This window comes from Peromyscus maniculatus, chromosome 8 (genome assembly GCF_049852395.1).
Source record: "Peromyscus maniculatus bairdii isolate BWxNUB_F1_BW_parent chromosome 8, HU_Pman_BW_mat_3.1, whole genome shotgun sequence".
Lineage (NCBI taxonomy): Eukaryota > Metazoa > Chordata > Mammalia > Rodentia > Cricetidae > Peromyscus > Peromyscus maniculatus.
The window spans coordinates 726,400-750,327 of NC_134859.1; the positions used below are offsets into that span (position 1 = coordinate 726,400).

Below are 23,928 nucleotides of genomic sequence, written 5' to 3' on the forward strand. Positions count from 1 at the left end.
TCCACAACTGCTCCATCCCTCTTCCATGTTCATGGCAGTCTCTAGCTCCCAGATAACAAGAAATGGCCGATTAATCAAGAAGTGCACACTCTTTAAAAGTTTTGGGAGTGGCACACAGCAGCTAGCCCTAACAACTTCCTGCCAGAGTTGCAGCTGATTGCACCAAGGTAACATGGGGACATGTCTAGGGCCCTTGGGGAGTAGCTCCCAGGCAAACACAGCTCCCAGTTCAACGCAGCTCAGTTCCAGTCCAGACAGCCTACAACACTGCAGAGGACTAGTGTAACACAGCATTTGCCTGCATAGAGGAAAGAAGGCTCTAGAACAAAGTCTGTTCCTGACTGGTGAGAATTTTGTTCCTGGAAAAGAAGTAGGGTCCATATGGTCCCCATCCTGTGGTTCCCATATCAACACATGACTATACAAGATGGAATAAGCGTCTCTCCCACAGGCCATCAATTACCTTTTTTAAGGCAGAAATGACCTTAGATCTCAAGATGGCGATGGCACACAGTAGGGCTACAAGCCAGAAAATAAGCATAATCCCCGAGGACTGGACTCCCTTCCTTCGCTCAAGCTGAATTAAAAACGTGGCGAGCAGCTGGAAGAGAGAGGTACATTACAGTTTAGAGAAAGCAAAAACTCAGGCCCCACAGTGGCACATGGGAAACCATGCATGACTCAGGGGTCCAAGAACTGCCTGAAGAGGCACTTACCCCAGTTTCAGCTGTACCATAGCTCTTACCTAAAGAGTTGTAGCAATTTTCTTTCTTTCTTTTTTTAAAGATTTATTTATTTATTTATTTATTTATTTATTTATTTATTTATTTATTTATTATGTATACAGCATGTATGACTGCAGGCCAGAAGAGGGCACCAGATCTCATTATAGACGGTTGTGAGCCATCATGTGGTTGCTGGGAATTGAACTCAGGACCTCTGGAAGAGCAGTCAGTGCTCTTAACCTCTGAGCCATCTCTCCAGCCCAAGTTGTAGCAATTTACTAACGGTTTCTTTTTATTCTGTGTGTGTATTTGTATGGGAGTGTGTGTGTCATATATGCTCTGTGTGGGTGTACATATGGATGCCAGAGGACAATTCTGAGTGTCCTGCTCCATCCTCTCTGCCTTACTCTCTTGACAGAGAGCCTCTCATTTAACCTGGAGCTGGGTAGTGGCCAAGTTGCCTCTGCTCTCCATAGCATAGGTTTACAGATATATATGGCATGTCCAACGTTTTACATGGGTGTTGGAGATTTGAACAGATTTTTATGCTTGTGCAGCAAGTGCTCTTAGAAACTTGAGCCATGTCCCCAGTCCCTGATTCTAGTAAAGCCCTAACAGGGATGTGAGGAAAGTTCAGTTTAGAACTGAGACCCAGCTTTGAGAAGAGGCAAAGCAAAGCAGACCCCACATGCTGTGAGGCTAGAGTTCCCTGGGGTCCTCTACCTCCCAACTGTCACATTCTCCCTGATCCCCTCTAATCCATCCCTGTTCCAGACACACAGCCAACACTCCATTTCTCGCTTACCCTAGGACTGTTGGACATGCTGCTCTCAACAGGATAGTCCTCTGCTCTCACACCCTTCATCTTATTCACCTTTGGGCCTTAGCTTCATTATTCCTCCCCTCAATGAAGTCTCCTTCACTAGCACCCCCAGATCCAAGTTCAGAGCTCCCTACTCAAAGTTCTGTATATAGCTTTAGTCTTTTGTAGAGAAACCATTTGATGTCTGTGCTCAGACAGGCAACACTTTTATCTTACAATCAGGGCAACAGCATGTTTGCTGACTGCCTACTAGAGTGCCTACAAGGAATCCCAGGCCAGCAGGAGAACCAGAGAGTAAGTCAAGAGACACCAGAGACATCAGGACAGCAGTGGGAGTGTGGTTCTACCATTTCCTGGCTTTGTGACCTTAGCCCAGTCCTGTCACCTCTCTGGACTTCTACTCATTTATCTAAAACATGGGAAGAATGTACAAATGTATGAAAATGAGCCATGAAGGAGTCAGTACTGTGCCTGGCACCTGGTAAACATAGCCATCAGCAGCACTATGTCTTCCCTGTCCCCAGTACTGAGCCAGCTGTCCACACCCCTGTCTCCTGAGCCTCCACTGTCCTTGCTTTACAGCCTGGTCTTCCTTACACACCTCCAACCCTTCTGTAGATAAACTTCTCTGCTCCCAAGTCTACTCTGAGTTTGTTCCTCCTCCTCCTCCTCCTCCCCCTCCAGCTGCCAAAGCTTCTGTTCTCTAAGAACCTTCTGGGCTTCTCAGAGGAGCCCAAAGCACACAAGTTAATTTGGAAACATCACTCTGACCACAATGCAGCAGGTATACACATGACAGCACAGGACCCAAGCCTGGCTCAGCTACCCATGAACTGCACAACCTCAAACACAACCCTGGGCCTCTCTGTGCCTTCATCTCATGACCTATAAAAGGAGACACATGGTGCCTGTCCCACAGGGTCGATCTTGAAATGACTTGAAGCTCATGTACAATACCAGGAGTCCTGCCAGACTCAGTACCCGTTCACCATGTTTCTGTGAACTTAAAGACAACTGTCTTTGGTGCTGAGCTGTGGGATCTTAGAAGCCACCACTGCTTCCCACTTTGCTTATTATTCTGCCCCCCTAAAGCCTCAGAACTCCTGAATCCATCTCTCAAGAAATTACTACAAATAACAGTCTGTAAACTTCACTTAAAGATGTAGTGAGCTGCAGAGCAGGGTAGGGACTATGGCTCCTATTGATGGCTCCCCTAAACATTAGTGACTCTGCATATTTTGTTTTGGAGGTTTTAAAATTTTTATTATTGTGTGTGTATGTGTGTGTACACATGCACACAAAACATGTATGTCACAAATGCCATGGTGAGTATGTGGAAGTCAGAAGACAACTTATATAGAGTTGGTTCCCTTCTTCTGCCTTTGTATGGGATCAAGGGCTTGAACTCACATCTTCAGGCTTACACAACATGCACCTTTACCCTCTGAGCCATCTCATCAGTCCTGTCTATTGGTTTTAGGTTTTGTTTTTGTTTTTCTCAGATTTATTTTTATTAATAGGTATGTGTATGTGTCTATGCATATACTAAATGTATGTGGGTACCCACAAACGTCAGAAGAAGAATCCTCCTGGAGTTGGAATTTCAAGAGTTATGAGCCACCCAGTGTGCATGGTGGAACCAAATTTGGGTCCTCTGCAAGAACAGCAAGCATTTTTAAGTACTGAACCATCTCTCTAACCTCTATTTCTTGGCTTTGTGAAACAGGGTCTCACGTAGCCCAGGCTGACCTTGAACTCCCCAGCCCAACAAGTGCTTAGGATGAAGTCATGTGCCACCATGCCTGGCTCATTGAGAAACTTCTCTTTTGTCAATAGAACTCATGCCCTTGCTCATGCTAGGCAAACACTTTACGACTCAGGCACACCACAGCCCAAGTCCTCTCATTTCTCATTGCTAGCCCCACCAGTCAACAACTCACCATGGTGATGCCCAGCAGAGTTGGGCTGACCAGTAACACTGGGGCTAGGAACACTCCCTGATGTCTTTCCCAGAAAGAGTAGAAAAGGTCTGCCCAACAGATGATCCACAGCAAGAATCCTAAAGCCTGGAAGAAAAGGGAACATCACGGCACCTTACAACAACAATCCTGGGATCTCTCTTACCATCCACAAAAAAGTTTACCACAAGGGCACCAGGCGACCTCCAAGGTCCTCAGTTAAAACATCCGGCTTCTTACTCTGTCTCTATGACAGAGTCACACTATGTAGCCCAGGCTGGCCTTGAACTCCTGATCTTCCTGCCTCAGCCTACCGAGTGCTGGGAAGACAGATGTGCTCCACCATGCCCAGTCATCTTACTTATTCTCATACCCCTAGTACCTTGCATGGAATCTGACATCTAGCCACAGCTACTAGAGCCCCTCAGGGGCTTAAGATGGTTCCATCCCTGCCTGTCACTGATGGTACTTTAATAAAAGAACAGCTCAATTTGAGGAAAGAAATACTGAAGAGTGATGGATACGCCAGGTGTGGTGGTCTGAAATCCTGGCATGGGAAGAGCAGGGGCAAAGGCAGGGGGATCTCGAGTTCCAGGCCAGCCTGGGTTACAGAGCAGGACCCTGCCTCAGAAAAAAAAAAAAAAAAAAAGGTTAGAAAAAGAATCAAGGAGCTCAAGGGCATGGTATATGTCACCTCTTCACAAAGGGCCAAGAAAAAAATTCATAGGAATATGTGCACATGAAAAAAGCAAAGACTAAGGAGGAAACAAATGGCAACACTGGAAACCCTGGCCAATGTGATGCTCAGGCAGAGAGGCTGGTGCAGGATTTGTATTATCCTGGCGATTTTCTGTAGTCTGAAATTATTTCAAAATGAAAACTTTTTCTGTTTTTTCTGCATGTGAGTGTCATGCAGGTGCATGTGTGTGGGGACACACACGTGTGCAGGTACAGGTGCACACTGAGCCCAGAGGTTCCTACCAGGTATCTTTTAATTGCCTTTCACTTTATTCCTGAGGCAGGGTCTCTTGTTTGAATCTAGAGATCCCTTTTCAGATAGTCTGGCTTAATCAGGGATTCCTGTCTCCACCTCAACTTTCACAAGGGTTCTGGAGATCTGTGAGACATCCCCTCAGACCTGAAATAACTTTCAAAGTTAAAAAAAAAAAAAAAAAAAAAATACAAGTAAATTGTTTTAATTCATGAAGACCTTCTTATGATACTCTGAGAAAGCTTCCAGCAGCCCCAGGGCATACACAGGGAAATTGAGACCATGGAGGTTAAATATTCACTCAAAAGTCATGTTTTGAACCTATGTTTAGCTCCAAATTTCCAGCCTTGATCTATCACATTCTTCTGCCTACTTTATACAAGGCTGGGCTGCATACCTATCTCTGTGCCCCACCCCACATCGACACTAGATGACTTACAGTTTTGGCTTTGTTGAGGTTTGTCATCTGGATGTATCCCCGGTCATGTCGGGAGAGATAGAGGAAATAGAGGGGGAAGCAGGACCAGAGGTAGAAACAAGGCACCCATGTGAGGACGGTGTTCTGAAAGCACTTGGTAAAGTCAGGGCTGCTGGTTTGCCATGTGACATTCCAATCCTGTGGACACAAGCACATGCAAAGGTCAGCTGTCACACCACGAGGGAACAGGGCTCACAGAGTTCAAATCCAGCTACTCTAGGCTCAAAGAAATAAACCATGATTCCTACATCCAGGGACCTCTCAACACTTTGCAAACTTCAAAACATCAGTGGCCAGAGAGCCAGGGCAGCAAGTTAACAGGAGCAAAAGGCAGGTAAGCCTAGAGCTGCAAGTGCCTCTGCTTGAGAGATGGAGGTAGGTTGTCACTTAAAGGGACCTGAAGGACAGATGAGCTCTTGAACTTTGAAGAACCTGGGGATAATAAGGTCATTTGCATATTTGCCTCAAGAATTAAAGACTCCAGACCTCTATCACCATCAGCACATAATGCCCAGACAGCAGTACTGTGTGTCTGTCCTTAGGCTAGATGTTCATAGAAAATACTACTGTCAGGGGCTAAGAAGATGGTTCAGTATTAAAGTACTTGCTGAGAAAGCATGAGGACTTGAGTTCAATCCCCAGGACCCACATTAAAAAAAAAAAAAAAAATAGGGGCCAGGCATGATGGCACACGCCTTTAATCCCAGCAGAGGCAGAGGCAGATGGATCTCTGTGAGCTTGAGGAAAACCTGCTGTATACAGTGAGTTCTAGGCCAGCTGGGACTATATAATAATAATAATAATAATAATAATAATAATAATAATAATAATAATAATAATGTTTAAAGCTCAGTGTGGCAGTGAACACCTGTAATTACAATGCTGAAAGGATGGAGTGTACTTGGCAAGCTACAGACCCATGAAAACCTCATCTCAAAAAATCAAAGTTGACAGCACATGGGAAATGACAGCTGAAGATGTTCTCTGAACTCCAAATGTATATATACATAAACATGTACTTGCACACATATGTATACACAACACCTTTTAACATTATATTATACTTGTGTGTGTGTGCATGCACACTCACAACAGCATCCAAGTAAAGGTCAGAGAGCAACTAGCAGAAGGTGGTTCTCTCTCTCTACTGTGTGGGTCCCAAGAGTCAAACTCACGTTGTCAGCTTGTTGGTAAGCATCTTTACCCACTGAACCACCTCACTGAAGCCACAAAACTTTTTTTTTTTTTTGGTTTTTCGAGACAGGGTTTCTCTGTGTACTTTTGCGCCTTTCCTGGATCTCGCTCTGTAGACCGGGCAGGCCTCAAACTTACAAAGATCCGCCTGCCTCTGCCTCCCGAATGCTGGGATTAAAGGCATGTGCCACCACCGCCCGGCTGCCACAAACTTTTTTAATTTAAAAAATATAAATAAAGTGCTGGGCCAGGTGTGGTGGTGCACATCTTTAATCCCAGCAGTTGGAATGTGAAGGTCTAGACTTAACTTTACAGGCTCCATCTTAGGGAAAGAGCCACCATCTCAGACCACCTGCTGTACTCAGACCCCACCCTCTCTCTCTGCTCTCTGCTCTGCTCCTCCCCCCCACCCCCCCCCCCCACCACCACCACCATCTTTCTCTCTCTCTCTAGGCCTGGCTCTCCTCTTTCCCCTCCCCCCCAACTCCCCACCCTAACCCCTCCCACCCCCACACCCGTTTCCCTCCTAATAAAGCTCTAAAAACTAACACTGGGTTCTGTCATGATCGTGACCTTTCCACACGGCAACCAGTGCCGCCACCAGCACCATTTATCATCCTGTCAGTAACCACCATCACCCATTATCCCTCCATCAATGCACACAATAAATTCACCCATGATTCCTTTCTTTTGATACTTCTTTGCCCTTCACAGGTAATTACATGATATGTTAAAACTTTTTCTAAGTATACAAAATAATATGGTGAAAAATTAGCCTTTCTTCCCCTTACACACAGCCTGTTAAACCTCCTTACAGGTAAGCTTTTCTTGCTAAGCTTCCTTTCCTTGCTAAGCTATCCTTCCAGATATCACCCAGATGCAAATGATTTAATTTTCCTTAAAGGTACCATGAAGTCAACTCTATTCTGTGTAAATGTGTGTGCGACTGTGCAAATGTGAATGTGCATACATTTGTATGAATGCCAAAGGACCTTATTTTTTGAGACAGCATCTCTCACTGGCCTGGAGCTCACCAATTCACTAGTGAACCCCAGGGGTCCTCATCTGTACCTCATCAGAACTGGGATTGCAAACTCACACTCCTGGCTTTTTACTTGGTTACAAGGGATTGAACTTAGGTCCTCAAAGTTGCATAGCAAGCACTTTACTGACTGAACCATCTCCTCAGCTCTCATGGTTGGTTGTTTTATTTGTTGTTGTTGCTGGTGCTGGTGCTGCTGCTGGTGCTGCTGCTGTTTAAAAAATAACAGCCCATGGTTTTCTTAGTTGTTGTTGTTTAAAAAATAGCTGGGGGGTGGTGGTGGTGGTGGTGGTGGTGGTGGTGGTGGTGGTGGTGGTGGTGGTGGTGGTGGTGGTGGTGGTGGTGGTGGTGCACACCTTTAACTCAGGAGGCAGAGCCACGAGGATCTCTGTGAGTTCAAGGCCAGCCTGGGCTACAGAGCAAGATCCAGGACAGGCACCAAACCTACACAGAGAAACCCTGTCTTGAAAACAACAACAACAACAACAAAAAAAAAAAAAAAAAAAAAAAAAAAGTCCATGGTTTTCTTAGTTGCTGTTGTTTAAAAAAGAACAGTCCATAGTTTTCTTAGTCACCAGCAGCCCAGGTCTAGCTAAGAGCCCTGGCTTTCAAACCATAAATGTGGATTCTGACCTAAGACCTCAACCTCCTGTGAATCTGGGAAGGACATAGGGATTTCCCCAGTATAGGGGCCAGGAAGGTGAAGTGCTTGGAAGGTTCTGAAAAGAACTAAGGGGGTGGTATATGGAAGAGCTTAATCCCACATGGCTACTCAAAGCAGATCAACCACTGTCACCATTGCCACCCACCACTGGCACTGAAAATGTCTAAGGAGCAGGAAAGGCTCCAGCTAGAGGTGCACTCCTTCTTGCACAAGGCAGATCAGTTGAAAATGCCATTAGCGGAGGAGAGGGCATCTCCTTGAAGAAGGGGGATTGCTGAGATGGGCACCTTGCCCCAGAGCTGAGCCAGAGGGACAGGAAGGGACTCCAAAGGAAAAGTCGTGAACACAAACTCACACAGCCACAGAGCCAGGAGCCCCACCTGCCATCTGTCCTCACAGCCCATGATGGCCCTAAGCATAGCTGGGACAAGAACACCTGGAGCCTCCCAATATTTCCTTCATCCAACCTCAACCTGAGTCACACAGCAGGCACTGTGGCTGTCACTTCTAGGCTCAAGCAAAGGACTTACTGCCACCAACTCAAGACACCAGTCACCTGGTCTTCCTTCCCCAGTGCTCTCTCTTAACCAAGGATCCTCAGAACTCAATCCAGCCTGATTGAGCTTACAACTACCCAGGAACCCAACTGCCCTGACACAAACCCAGCTGGAGATGAGCCTATGTGACCCAGGGTGCAGAATGTATGCTCTGCCCCACTCTCCTAGTCCCCTTGCCCTCAACCCAGACCCTTGAGGAGAATCTGAGAGGAAACTCCCAAGCCCTTGAGCTTTGTGTGTCCATAAAACTCTGTCTTACAGGGTTCTTTTGGTTTTCTTGACACAGGGCATCTTTGTCAGCACACTCTTATATTTTTCTTTTCTCAATCCTGCAGATGGAACCCAGGCTCTCCCACATATTAGCCAAGCCCTCTACCACTAAGCTACATCTCCAGTACTTTCTATTTTGAGACAGGGCCTCAGTAACTTGCCCAAAGGCTGGGTGTGGTAGCACACACCTTTAATCCCAGCACTTAGGTAGGAGAAACAGAGGTGGATATCTGTCAGTTTGAGGTCAGCCTGGTAAGGCAAGGAGTTACAGGCCAGCTAGGGATACACTATGAGACCCTGTCTCAGCATGCCAGTCAGCTCTGCAGCAAGTGCTGAGGTGTGGGCTGGGTGGTGCCTGTCTTTGAAGATGCCTTCATTCCACCTGCCACTTCACATTCCATCCTAGACAAACTCCAGAAGCTCTGCCATTGAGTCAGATTCAAACTACCACAGACAAGGCCCCCTGCCTAGAATACCCTGACTCTGGCCACCCCTCCCTGCTCGGCTGAGTGTCTTGAGGAACTGCCCACAGTCTGAGCATCTCCTCAGCCATCCCTCCCTTTACGATACTGCTCCAGGCCAAATGACAGAGTCCAGGGAGTCTGCCAAGGACTCTGCCTTGCCAAGGAAGGAAGACCGGCCTGAAAAATCGATCATAAATTTGGTCCACTGCTGAGTCATATCCAAGGAGTCCTCAGGGCAACAAGGACTGACTGTGTACTGAGCATTCCCAGGGCCTGATCATCCTAAGTTTTCAGTTCCCTGCCACTGTCTGGCTTGTCACCTGGGGACAATCACTTATCAGGAACTTCCAGGTGCCCGTATCATTTGGCAGAAAGATAAAGGGTCCACTATCTGATAGTCTTATTCCATGGAAAGAGGTGCAAACAGGCTAGAGTGTGGCTTGGTAGGAGAGTGCTCACCTGGCATGGGGCCCTGGATTCACCCCAGCACAGGGAAGGAAAGGGGGGGCAGGCAGACATCACCAAAAACAACTCTAAACCTAACAGCTGCAAGTGCCAAGAAAGAAAGCAGCAGGGAAGGTGCCGGAGCTTACAGCAAACAGCAGAAAAGCACTTTAAGCAAAACCCAGAAAGAAATAAAGCAGAAAGGCTGGGGATTTGGTTCAGGTGAAATTCAAAGTAAGCCTGGGCTATCTATACAAGCCCCTTTCTCAAAAAGAGAGGAGGAGAAAAAAACCACCTACACAAAGAGCACACATGAGCCTTTACTCAGGTGGCAGTGCTGCAAGCCAGCTCTGCTCCAAGTACCTGAGACCACAGTGACCTTTTCAAGGTGGAGGCCAGGGAGCAGAGGTGATTCTTTTGTATATCACGTAGGCTGGTCTTAGACTCCTGATCCTCTTGCCTCAGGCCTCCACCCTCCCTATGTTAGGATTACAGGTATGCACCACTATGTGTGGCTACTGATGTCAGACTCAAATCCTTAAAATGTACTCTGGTACACGGGTACAACTGTGAAAAGCCATTTTGTGTGGAGCATACTGACACATGCCTTTAATTCCAGCAGCTACGAATCAGAGACAGGAAAAGGGCCTGAGTTTAAGGCCAGTGTGGATTATAGAACAGAACCTTGTCTCAACCTTCCCGTAAGACCCATTTCTGGGGACAGAAACTGAGATCCAAGCATATAATATGCAGGCAAATATGCACAGCCTAAAGCCTGAAGCCATACATAGAAACCTGTCTAGAAATAAAAACATTTGTACTGTTTATCAGTTATGTGTACCACTGTCACACTAAAATCAGTACTAGTGGAGGAGGGGGTGGCACTGTGGGTAAAGTGCTTGTCATGAAAACATGAGGATCTGAGTTTGATCCCTAGTACCCACACAATTAATAAAAATAAAAATAAAAACAAGTGCAGCAGTGTATAACTGTAATCTCAGTTCTGGGAGGTGAAGACAGGTGGACCCCTGATGTTTCCTGGCCAGCCAGTGTAGCCCAATGACCCAGTCTCAAAAACTAAGGTTGACAGAGGCCTCCACATGAACTACACACAGGGAACATGTATACATGTACAGGCACACACAAACTATCACCATAGAGTTGGGCACTAAGAGCACACCTGTGTGACTCCAGCACTTGGGAGGCTGAAATAGGAAGATGAGGAGTTCAAGGCTAGCCTAGGCTACATAACAAGATGCTTTTTACCAAAATAAGTAAATAAATAAACAATTAAAATCAGCCTAAAGAAGACACACATGGCTGAGCAGGGACATTTTCTTAGGCAGTCAAGAAAGAGCCTGAGCAGCTGATTAGTTGGAAGGTTGGCCTGAAGCCAAAGAAACACAGAAACTAGGATTTGGAGTTTATTATCTTTGGTCCTGTTTGGATTTTCACTCTGCACATGCCGCTTCTAAAATACCAGCGACAGCTTCAATTCATGTTTAATTAACAAACAGCAACAAAGCTGAAGGGTTAAGATCTCTGAGGTGGAAACAAACCAAAAAGAGAACCAGCACCAACCAATGTCAAGACAACAGCCACCACAGTCCTGCAGGCTGGGAGCTCTGGTTCTCCCAGCACCAGTCTGAGCTACTTTGCTATTGCCTCCAAAGTCAGAGAAACAAAAGAAGACATCTCGTCAGTACTGGGGAGTCTAAGGCAAGAAGAATGCAAGTTCAAAAAGAAAAAGTTGGGGGAAAAAAGGGGGGGGGTGAGGCTGTAGCTCAGTGGTTTTTATCTAGCACGAATCCCTAAGTTCAACTCCCAGTACTGCAAAATGGAAAAAACAACAACAACAACAACAACAACAACTGATTTGGTTCTTTTTTAGACAGGGTGGTGAGGACAGAATGGTTAGATTATTCACAAAGTCTGCTCAGGAATAGAGAACCAGAGGGGCCTAAACCTGAGCTCCCATCTCTGACCCTGAAACTCAATCCTGGGACTCTGAAGGCTGCAACACCCCAAACTGCAGCAACCTGCTCATGAAAGCTCTCTGGGACAGGACGGCGTTAGAGAATTCAAGTTCACTTGTACAAAGCAGACAAGGCATGTTCTGGCTCAAACTTGTGAATACTCCAGACACTGGCCCTCAGCGACAGTAGAGGTAGAGATGGCAGGGGTACGACCTGGTTTGCCTCAGAGTCTAGTTGTTCACCAGCAGACTGAAGTTCAGGGTCAGCAGCCATGAGGAACAACATCGAGGAGGGGTGGGTGCAAGCCCAGGGTTAGGCTGAGAACAGTTCTTCGTACACACAGACTGCAATGCCCTCCATTTCTCCACTGAGAATCCTAAGCTTCACAGAAAGGGACACAGGGACATAGCAGAGACTGTAGACTCCAAGACCCAGAGCCACACATTCAGGAGTCTCGCTCCAGGCCTTTCCAAGTTTCTTCCCCTGACAATGGTCAAGGGCACAGGTCATAGCAGCCACAGGCCACTTAAAAAGGCCCTGCCCAGAACAAGCCCAGGCCCAGTAACCTGGCCACAGAGCAGCTCAGAAGCCAAGAGCAACCAAGGAGTAGTTGACCTGGGATGCTCTGAGCTGCAGAACACTGGTCTGCTTAAGAGAAGGCATGGGTATTGTTTCCAATGGCAATCCTGGAACAATTCGGAGGATAGGGTGAGGAAAGGCTCGGTGACATGCTGGCAGCAATGCCACCTACCTGCTGCCAGCTGAGCTACCCTCCTGTGCCCTCTGACTCATCACAACTAAGAATAAAGCTCAGAAACACTGAATCAGGCACAGCCAGACTTTGGGCTACCAAGGGGAAGTAATGGTCACTGTCCTGGACAGGTAAGCACCCAAATCCTCGTGTCAGATGTGCAAGCCAAGCACTCAAAGCAAGAAAGGAGCCCCTTCCCTCTCCTTTTTAATTCAGACCCTTGAGTGTCACCAAATTTCTCTGGCACCATCTGGGACAGAAAGTGGTGGGCACATGTACCAGACATAGGGGTGTGCCTGGGACAGAGCAGGGACAGGGAACAGGTATTCATCTATTGCCTGAGCATCATCCCTAAGGGTAAAAAACCAGCACTGAGTCACAGGAATAAGGGGGGGGGGGATCTCTTATTTTGGTATATTGATGCTGGGTATCAAATCCAGGGCCTCAAACAAGTTAGGCAAGTCCTCCACCAACAAGCCACACCTCTACCCTCTAACTTATGATTTAAAACACTGTTTTTCAAACTAGGGGCCAGTCTGTCTTCCAAGTGACATTTTACATTGCTTGGAAAGATTTCTGGTTGTTTCAATAAGGTGTCAAGGGACTGTGCCACTGGCATTTTGTGGGCAGAAGCCAAAGATGTTTAAACAAGCCTAATACACAGAGCAGGCCAGCAAACAACCCAAGCACCAACAACACTGAGGCTGAGGAATCCCACCTGATCATCAGTTCGTCCCTGAATGTTAAGAGTCCACATTCCCAAAGACACCCCTCATCAGGCACCCAGGCTTCAGCTCCTCAGAGACAAAAATCTCTGAAACACTAAGCTAGACACATCAAGACCTTCTGGCTCCCCTTAAGGAGTGGTAAGAAATAGTCACTATCCTGGCCAAGAAACACCCCAAATCCTCATGCCTGATGTGCAGACCAAGCACCTGGTGAAGCAAGAGAAGAGCCCTAGGCAAGGAAGGACAGGATGTAGTATCATCAGAACTTCGAGAACAGGAGCTGGCAAGATGAATGCTACTCAAATTGGCCCTTGCTTTACCATGATCCTAGGCACACAACAGCCACCCTGATTCCAGACCCACCTCCTGTTTTGCCCTTCCCATATTCTCCAGCCTCTCATTCAGTAAAGACCTACTGGGCCCCTCCAGGTATGACAGCATACGTCTGCAATCACAGTACTTGGAAGGTTTTGGGAGGAAGATTTGAGCTCAAAGCCAGTCTGAACTACAAAGCATGACCCTGTCTCAAACAAGCAGATGTTATACTCAGTTCTAACAGTGTGCCAGGTACACTAGGAAAGGAGGTAACAGGGTGGCCCCCAAATGCCTGAGTCCTGTCCCCTTGTTAAGATGTCACCTCACAGGTGACATGCAATTAAAGATCTTTCAATAGCAGGGCCAGTGAGATAGTTCAGTGGGTTAAGCCTAATGACCAAGCCTAATGACTTTAATCTCTGGGACCCACATGATGGAGAGAAACAACTCCCTAAAGTTTTCCTCTGACCCCCACACATATGCAATGACACACATGCATGTACACACAAAAAGTAAATAAATGTAACCACAATGCTTAAATAAAAGATCCATCCATTAGGACATGACCCAGGTGATCCACTGGAACACAGGCAAGGATTTACACAGGAAAATCAAAGTCAGAGGACATAAGATAGCATGTGGCCAGAGGGAGCCTCTGGAAACTAAAAACACCAGGACTTTAAGGGCAGGTTGACTCATGTTCTAGACTCAACTGCAGATGGAGAAGGAAGAAATGTGTGTTTCAGCCACAAGTGTACAGTAATGTGTCACTGTCACCACTACCCCAGACGATTACGGTAGGCAGTAAATAAAAGTGGAGCCACTGGCACACTGGTTTGGATCCTGCCCTCACCTGGGTGATATGCCTATGGGACCTTCGTTCCTGCCCTTCCCTGGAAATCAGCAGATCCTTGCAGCCCTGGTATGACATCTAGGCTCTGCTCCCTGCACATAGCTGGTGTTTAGATGCCAGAGATACAGAAAATAAGAAATTGCTTTTAAAATTCACTTTAATAGACAATGTAAGACTCAGTCATGTTGTCCTGTAACAGGGTCTCCCTATGCAGTCCAGGCCAGCCTTGAACTCAGGGCAATCCGCTTGCTTCAGCCACCCAAGGGTTAGGACTACAGGTGTGCTCCACTATGCCCAGTTTCTGCAGTGCTGGGGATGGAACCCAAGGCTTCTGAATGCCAGGCAAACACTCTATCAACTGAGCTACATCCTCAGCCCCATTTTTGCTTGCTTGCTTGCTTTCATTTCTCTAAGTTTGTCAGAAACTAAAACAAAGACATATACCTGTCGAGACGACCATCAACACCAATGTCTTTGTCTACATCCTTTTATCATGGAGGCCCGCAAGTAAGCAAAGTTTTGGATGAAGCTGTCCCCTTCTAAGACAGCAGTCAGTCTTTCTGAAGCACCTGTAAAATGTGAGGCTACTTTTTTTCCCTTTTTTTCTCTTTTTGGTGTGTGTGTGGTTGGTGGTTCTAGGGATTGAACCTAGGACCTCATGTATGTAGACAAGTGAGCAACATTCCCAGCCATGGTTCTCTCTGTTTTGTGGTGTTGGTGGTCCTGAGGTTTGATCACAGAACCACATTCACGCTAAGCAAGCTCTCTAGAGCTGGCTCTAGTTCTGACATTTCTACTGTTACCTGGCCCACAGAAGGCACACCTAAGCACAAAGAGCATGCCTTTCCTCCACTGCAGAGTGGGATAGGCAAGGGGATGCTCACTGTACTGGCCCAACCCACACCGGGGTGGTGGCCAGCCTGTTCTTTTCTCTTTTTTTAAAGCTTTTTATTGGTTCTTGGTAAATTTCACATCATGCATCCCAATCCCACTCATCTCCCTGTCCCCGAACCTCTGCCCTCTGCCTTTGCAACCTCCCCCTTAAAAAAAAAAATTAAAAGTATACAAAAACAAAACAAAAAAATTGGCATGGAAGCTGTAGTGTGGTCCTGTGAGTCACACATTATACCCCTTAATCCATACATCTTTACTTGTTCATTGCAATGGATCATAAGTCTGGGTCAAGGCCTCTGCCTTTTGCTACCCTATCGATACTGGCCCTCACCAGGACTCCTCCTGGATATCCTGTTGTCCTGTGTCATGGAGATCCTGCAACTTTGGATCTGCAGGTTTGGCCCCTTCACACATTCCAACAGTTCACAAATGGGGTGGATGTTGTGGTGTGCTAATTCATAGCCTGGTTTTGAGCCTGAGTGGTAAATGGATAGGTTAGCCCACCAGCTTTCCCTCATTGTCACCACCAGGGGGTGGTCTCCACCACTGCCCCAGCTAGCTCATCCAATGCAGCAAGGAGCAGGGTCAATTCTACTCTCCGTGGACTGGCTCACCTGCACCCTCACCTACAGGGTCAGCTCTAATGTGCTCCCCAGGCCAGGTGCAGAGCCACACTCTCCTGTATACCACAGCCAATGAAGGGCAGGGACAGCTCTCCTGTTCTTGTGATCCTGGGGCCAGCTCTCCCACCTGCAGCAGGTAGCAAAGGGCAAGGGGGGAAGGCATCTTTCCCTCACCAATGGCACCACATGTGACCAGACTTTTCTATTCCAAACTATGATACAACGTACTCCTTTTAGAAACTGCTTCTTTTGTTTTTGTTTTTCTCGTGTGTGTGTGTGTGTGTGTGTGTGTGTGTGTGTGTGTGTGTATGTGTGTGTGTGTGTGTGTGTGTGTGTGTGTGTGTGTGTGTGTGTGTGCATTTGGGGTAAAGGGTAGGAGACAATAGGAGAGCCAGTTCTCTCCTTCCACATTGTGTGTCCAGAGATTAAACCCAGGGTGCTAGACTTAGTGGCAAGCACCTTTATTCCCTAAGCCATCTCACCAACCTGTATCTGCTTCTTAAGCTAAAGGAAACATGGACAGTGTGATTCTCAGACTCACTGCACTTCACTTAGTTCCTAAGTCTCAGGCTGACAAAGAACAAGGGAAAAACCAGGATACACAGATGACTGAGATATGATCCTTGAGAAAGTAAACCAAGACAGGCTGGCAGGCATCTACAGGTGAGAGATATGCAGATATGACAACTGACAGGAACTAAGGGACCCTGGACCTGAGAAGCTTACTTCCTCATTGTTGTTACTTCCTCTTGTGAGGTCAGTGCAAGCTTCTGGAAGAAGTTAATAAGGTCTGCCCAAGTAGAAATGGAAATGGCAATCTAAAAGGTACCTCAGGGGATGGTCACTGGAGGGCCTGGAGATCACCTGGTGACAGACCTGACTTCGGGAACAGGTTAACTGAAGGAAAAGGAAGCTTCCCACCAGGAAATGGAGGCACAGATTTCAGAGGCTAGACTCACACCAAGGAGACTGACTCCATCAAATTCAATGGCCTATGAAAAATCTATCACTCTCTACTATGGTTCCAGTTTAAGATGCATGGGCTTTGCTCAGAGCAAGACAGCAAACACATGAGAGTGTGATGTAAATAGCCCCAAGAGGAGGAGAGGGATACTAACATGGCATTCTATGCAACAAGACACATGCATTATAATGTATTAGCTCATTTAATTTCATAGCTCAGTAAGGTGCCATTACTATGTTCTACATGAGAACACAGGCACAGACTACAGGTAAAGCTGCCAATTCAAGATCACGCAGCTAATGATCTGAACATCTGAACAGAGAGTACACTAGTGCTGTGTGTCACTGTTCCACATATGTTTACAACTGTGGCCTTTGTGAGAAAGGGACACCAGTGTATCACTAATTGGGATTACAGACATGTACTACCACATCCAGCTTATGTAGGGCTGGGGATCAGACCCAGCCCTGATTGCATCCTGAGCCACATCCTCACCCTCCCAGATTTTAGTATCTCAGCTCTTGTCTCTACCATGCACTCCATTTATCCATCAATGTCCCAGGCCACATTTCCCTGTTGTTCTCTGGGATGCAGCTCACAAATTTGAGGGGATTTCTTCTTTAATCCAACTTCACTATTCAAGGGGAGGCTTTCTTCTACATTTCCAGAGTCAAGAAAGAAACACAGCAACTGCATGAGCATGGTGGTGCAGGCCTTTCATCCTAACTGCTGGGAAAGCTGAGTCAGGAAGATCAGAGGTTCGAGACTTGCCTGGGCTACACAATGAATTCAAGGCTAGCTTGAGCAACCTAGTGAGACCTTTTCTTAAAAAGAAAAAACAGAAAAGGTGCTGGGGACGCAGTGATGCTAAAGTGTTTGCTCCAGCACTACACAAAAGGAAGGGGAAGGGGAAGAAAATGAAGAAGAAAAAACACAAAAGAAATACACCAAGTCACTGCTTCTCAGAAGGCACAACTCCATGTGTCCTGCCTCCGCACTGCAGCTCCCTGACACTCAATTACCTTTAATGGGAAGGCTAAGTGTAATTGCCAAAGTACCTGCCTGGCCAGATCAGGGACTTGGCAGCAGCTGCACTGTCTCCAATGCCAGCTGTCTTCTTGTCTCCACCAGCCACATGCCCAGGCCAGCTTGTTTATGCCAAACCCAGGCGGAGAGACAACAACAAGCTCTTCACGTCACCCAGCCACAGGCCTCTCCAAAGACTGTGGTCACTCACAGCCTGTGACTCCTACCAGGTCTCAGGAAAGAAGTGTTCTCCAAAGATGCTGCTCCTGCCAACATGGATACTAGGGTAAGGCTTGTCTGACAAATGAGCTGTTAGTTATCTCAACATGAGCACCCTGCACCCATTGTCATCAAAATGAGTCTTACATTCATGGGCCTGTTCTTAATCCCATCTCAGGACTGATAGAGACCTTGCAAAAGCTGCATGAAGGGATTGGCCAATCCTCTGGTCCCCAGGAACAGAGACACTGAGCGCAAGCATGGGTCTCCTCACTGTGAACTTCTGGTGTCTGAGGCTATCCTGAGCTATGACTCTCTCTACGTGTCAATAGCAGCTTCCCCTCCATTACTTAGGGCCACCAAAAAGTGTTAAAAGTGTTATGCCACACTACCATGTTTCCCCCTGGGGATTAAAGTCAACTGCACAGCATTGAGAACCACTGATCAGTCTTGCTGGTTTCAGAGCTTTTCCCCCTGTTTACAGTATGTATATATACTCAGCATTCCATATCCACAGGCCCTACATCCTCAGAGTCAACCAACTCCAGACTGAAAATATTAGGAAAGGCCAGTGAGATGGCTCAGCAATTAACAGACCTGTCACTGATGACCTGGATTCCCAGAACCACATGATAGGAGAAAAATAACTCTCTCAAGTTGCCCACTAACCTCCACATGTGTACAATGGCATAGGCACGCACGCACGCACGCGCACACACACAATTTTTTTTTAAAGTTTAAGATTGTATCTGGAAATAAAATTGCACTATGCTGAACATGGACAGAATATTTTCTTGTCATTATTCCCTAAACAAAATAGAACAGCTATTTAAACAAGATTCACATTTCATTCAGTGCTGTAATTCATCTACAGTCAATTTGAAGTATATGGAAGGATGTGAATGGATTTTATGCAAATGCTAAATCATTTTACATGTGGGACTTGAGCATCCAGGGATTCAGGAATTTGAGGACATTCAGAATTAACACATTATGGATCCTGATGGGCAACTTAATTCCCTTTAACATTATTATATAAACCCATGAATGTAACCAGCCCCAGGTTGATTTATTTGTGTATATGTGTGAGTGCATGAATGCTCACACCCACTCATGGAAGCCTACACATCCCATGGCACACATGTGAAGGCCAAGACACCTTGCAGAAGTTGATTCTCTCCTTCTACCATGTGGGTCCACAGGACTGAACTCAGGTTGTCAGGTTTGCCAGTAAGTACTCTCACCCACTAAGTCTCACCTCTTGTCAGCTCTCACAGGTATTTTAACTAACTGGAAACTTCCTTTGCGATTAAATTTTTAATTTAAAAGGAATATGGAATAGATACATCTGTGACAGCTACCATTGGCTGCTTACTCAACAACTGTACCTAACTTACTGCTCCTGTGCTGTCTCCCACTACAGCATGTAACCAAAAGCTAGCTTTCGCTCCTTTACAGCCAAAGATGGTCATATAATACAGTTCCAGACTAGAAGATAGGAACCTAAGTGTGTACAGCAGACAAAAGAGCCTTTGGAGCAAGTAAGAGCTATGCTTTCATAAATATAAGGAGATACAGGAGGCTGATGCAGCTCTTCCCTTGAACCTAGAGGTATTCGTAGAGCTGGAGCAACCATTTTGGAGCCTGGAGGAAAACATCATGAAAATGTCTGGGATAGTAATGCCAGCAACAATAAGAGGTGTTGGAATTCCTGCTATGTAATAATAAAAAAAGAATACCTTCGTGCTTAAGTCCCTAGTTAGGTTTTCTGTTTCTTGAAAACAAATGTAATCCTAAAAGATAAAAAGCAAGATACAAGGCCTAGGGAGATGCATCAATGGGTAAAGCATTCTAATTACCTAAGTATGAGTACCAGAGTTTGGATCCCTATCACCCATATAAAAAGCCAGGCAGGGATGGATGGTCGCCCTCCTATAGTCCCAGTACTAAGAAGTCAAAGAGATCTGCAGGGCCAGTTGGCTAGCTAAACAATCCAAAGAATAAGATAGTGACTAAGAAAGGCTCTTAATGTCAGCCTCTAGCCTCCACATACAGGCACCTGCATATACATCACACATGAAACACATGCTCGCTCACACATGCTACATACACACAAGAAGGTGGGAGGACATAGTGTCGATATCATGGCACTCCTGGTTGTGCAGTGAAACTAAGCAGGACAGAAACAAGGTAGATGACAGGGGCATGGGTAAGGAAAGGAGCCCTCACCCACGAGTCTGGCTTAAGTCTCTCACCAGCTAGGAGTCAAGAGTTTCAATGCAATTAACAACAACTGCTGTGAGAGTCCCTAATTTAATATTCCTCTCAAAGAAGGGCTGAGTTCCCAGGCTGATGCCTGGTAAGTACTCAAGTGATTCTTGGGGACTATGTATAGATTACACCAGGACATGAGATCACGAGTGGGGATAATCAGTTTTGAATGCCCTATGGGGCACCTAGAAAGTTGAAAGGCCATCCCACCTAAGCCTTATCTCACATTTTCCCCAAGACAGCCCTGTACACAGAAGTTAGCAAACAAGACCTGGTTAGCTGCAGGGGTTGATGAAGGGTGTTATGGGTGAGTCATTTTATATAAACTGTCTTTCTCATAATACAAAAGAAAAGAATGGGTGAAAGAATGATGTCTTCTTCCTTTGTTCTGGCAGGCCTGCGTAGCAAACCTAGGGTGTCATATGATCTAACGAGTACACTAACCCTAAGCTACATCCTCTTTTTACTTTTTTCTTCTAAGATAGGCACTAAGTTGTCTAGGCTGGACTTGAATTTCTGTAGCCCAACCTTCCTTGAGCTCTCCATCCTCCTAGCTGGGTGGTCACCACACCTGGCTTTTAGCTCCTTTAAGTAACTCAATCACTGTGCTGTTTGGAGAGTACATGCATGGCCATGAGTGCAGCCACCATTGGCATCCGTGGCTGACTCTAGGCTGCACTGGAGTTAGGTAGAGAGGCTGGATTGCTTACGCCTGAGCTTCAAAGGGAGCTGCAGACTGAGATCTCCACACATGTCTAGTGTCAGAAGTGACACCCAATACTCACTTTGTCCCAGACTCCCCCACCCACCTTCCCCACAGCCAAACACTCCACATACCCTAGACAGACTGATGAATCAACCCGAAATGTCTTAGATACCTGGGTTGAGAGGTCCAACTGGATGAACCAGGAACAACACAGGATATCTTGATTTTGCCATGGCTTGAATGAGCCCAAGACAATTGCCACACCAGAAATCCCCCTGCACTATCTCCACTGTTGTTTCCTGTCCACCCACCTCCCTTATCACCACAGAATGGAGTCTAAAGGAAGACACCCTCTGGCTTCTACATGTATGTATACACATAGGCATGGAGATCTGAGTACACACTCAAAAATATGTAGCACAACCATGACACCCATTTTACAAATAAGGAAACAGAAGCTCTCATCAAGCAACTAGTTCACACTCCAGATGATGGGAAGTAACAAGTTTTCAAATCCACCTGCTCCCACACCTGGCTTTGTTTCCAGCAACACATCTCCAGATTCCCTATGGCCACACCTTCCCTCCCCCTGGACCCTCAAGATATACAGAAGGACTGACTTCAAGGAAGCCTTTCTCCACTCCTTCCTCTCACCAAGAATGCTGTCATCCAGGTGGGTCAGCTCTGTCCCCAGCACCAAGAATGAAGTGACCCACCAGACATCATGAATCATGGGTGAGACCAAAGAAAATAGCAAAGCCTGGCTAAAATACAGCTGCAGTGCCCCAAAATACTGATATGAGACACATCCTGGGTTAAGTCATCAATAAAGCCTTATCAAAGCTCTCAAAGACAAGCAGACCTAATTATAACCACCAGCTAACCTTCCCAGGCCTGGGGAATCCAGCCTTACTTACAAAGCTGATCAGAGAGACCATGTAGGAAAGAACCTATCATTGTCTTTACCTTTTGTCATTATTTTGTTTTATTTGTGGTGCCTCATGCATGTTAGACAAATGTTCTACCACTAAGCTAAGTTTCCAGTCCTCATCTATCTGTTGGGTTTTGTTTGAAAGGGAGATGTGTGTTATTTTTGTTTTGTGTGTTTTGTTTTGTTTTATTTTGAGATAAAGCCTCATGTATCCCAGGCTGGCCTTGAACTCACTATGTAGCTGAGGATGACCCTCCTGATCATCCTGTCTCCACCTCCACCTGAATGCTAGGGTTTGCACCCCACACCTGGTTTATAAAATTGGTGCTGGAGATGGAATCCAGGGCTTTGTGAATGCTAAACAAGCAATCTTCCAACTAGACTACATCCCCAACTCTTCATCTACTTTTAAGAATAGACTCTTAAGAACAGCAATAGGAATGGAGTATAGTTCAGTGGTATAGCACTTTGCCCAGCATGCATGAAGCCTTGAACTCAATCTCCAGCATAGCGCACGCGCGCGTACACACACACACACACACACACACACACACACACACACATCATGATGATGATGAGAACAGACAGCTATTCTTGGACCATGCTACAACTGTGAGCTAGCCAACTCTTTTGAAAACAAAGCAAAAGCTAGAATGTAACCTTTTTGAATGTTCTGAGCTGTTCCTTCTACTCCAGGAATGGCTTTCAAAGAAACAAGCCAACAGACCCTATGTCCATAGCAGTCCATCACGTTTTCTCTCTCTCAAAAAAAAAGAAAGAAAGAAAAGTCAGAGACCGAGGAGGAAAAGGTTGCTATTGTGACTTAAATGTCAAACCACAGCTAATAATGACATGAATTATAATCCACAGGTACAAGGAAGTGTGATGGAGCACTGAAAGTTACCATTACAAGGTTATGTAAGGATGGGAAATTCTTACAGCAGTAAAATATCACAAATGGAATGCAATCTACCACTTCAGTCACTCAAAACTCCAAAGAGGGCTAAGCCTTGAGGGTTAGCACACAAGCAGATGCACAATGGCCCAGGAGAGAATCTTCACAATGCTCAAGAGAGACAGAGGGCCAAGGACCCCAGCACACTATATACTTATGGGCTGACTTGTAAGTCCCTCTGTAATTTAAGCAGGCCTTGAACTTGTGAGACTCTTGCCTCAGAATCCCAGATCTCTAGAATGGCACAGTATTGACTTGGATTTGGACAAGTGGATTTTTTTCCTCATTCTCATGTTGCAGAAATTGACTTCTAATTCATAAGCCTCCAGTCTCAGCCTGGAATTACAGATATGCTCCACTACACCCAGCTAGAAATGGGAATTTTTATTCACTGACATTCAGAAAAGCTATAGCTATAGACTTTAGTGTGGACTACATGGTGACTATTATGAATTAGTGGGGGGGGGGGTACCCCGAGGGTATCCCGCATGTGCAGGGAAACATGCTGGGCAAATGCAGCAGCAGGCTGGGTGATGCACGCCACATGGGTATGGCAGCAGCAGAGGTGGCCAGTAATTCACAACCCAGATGCTACATCGACATGGAGAGTTTATTATAATAAAGAGATGAAGAGAAAGGAAAGAGAGAGAAGAGAAAGGTCAAGGGTGCACACCCTCGTGGGAGAAGAATAAGGCTTTTATGTCAGGACACAGGGCGGTGCCAAGGGGTGGGATTTCAAGGGGCATATCAGAATATTAACAGTGACTGACCATTGCTGCTTGACAAAGTTCCAACATTTCAACATTGCATACCACACTTCTCCAACACCTTTTTACTTTCATTTTTAATGATTCTCAATATTACTGCCTTTCCCTTCGGAAATTTTGTGCAGGCTTTGGTAAGGGATAAAAATGTGTACAATGGTAGCCTCTCTAAACAAAATAATTCTTTGGAAAAAAAAATCCCCACCACCATGGAACCAGGAATCCCACTGTGCCCTCCTAATTACACCAAAAACAGGAACATTAGAGATTTATTAGAAATAACTGATCCCAAGGATGAACGTCTACAATCCAGATCCAGAGTCTGAGGCCATCAAGAGCAAG

The 23,928-nt window shown here is 46.1% G+C and overlaps 1 protein-coding gene across 1 annotated transcript in view; it reads right to left on the reverse strand.

Moving 5' to 3' along the window:
* The window catches only part of Abcc1 (ATP binding cassette subfamily C member 1 (ABCC1 blood group)), a 107,658-nt gene that overhangs the window by 67,728 nt on the left and 16,002 nt on the right, over positions 1 to 23,928 (reverse strand). The window contains 3 exon segments of the mRNA XM_006983860.4: positions 464 to 601; positions 3,489 to 3,614; positions 4,937 to 5,113. Coding sequence (XP_006983922.2) covers positions 464 to 601; positions 3,489 to 3,614; positions 4,937 to 5,113 — 441 coding nt within the window.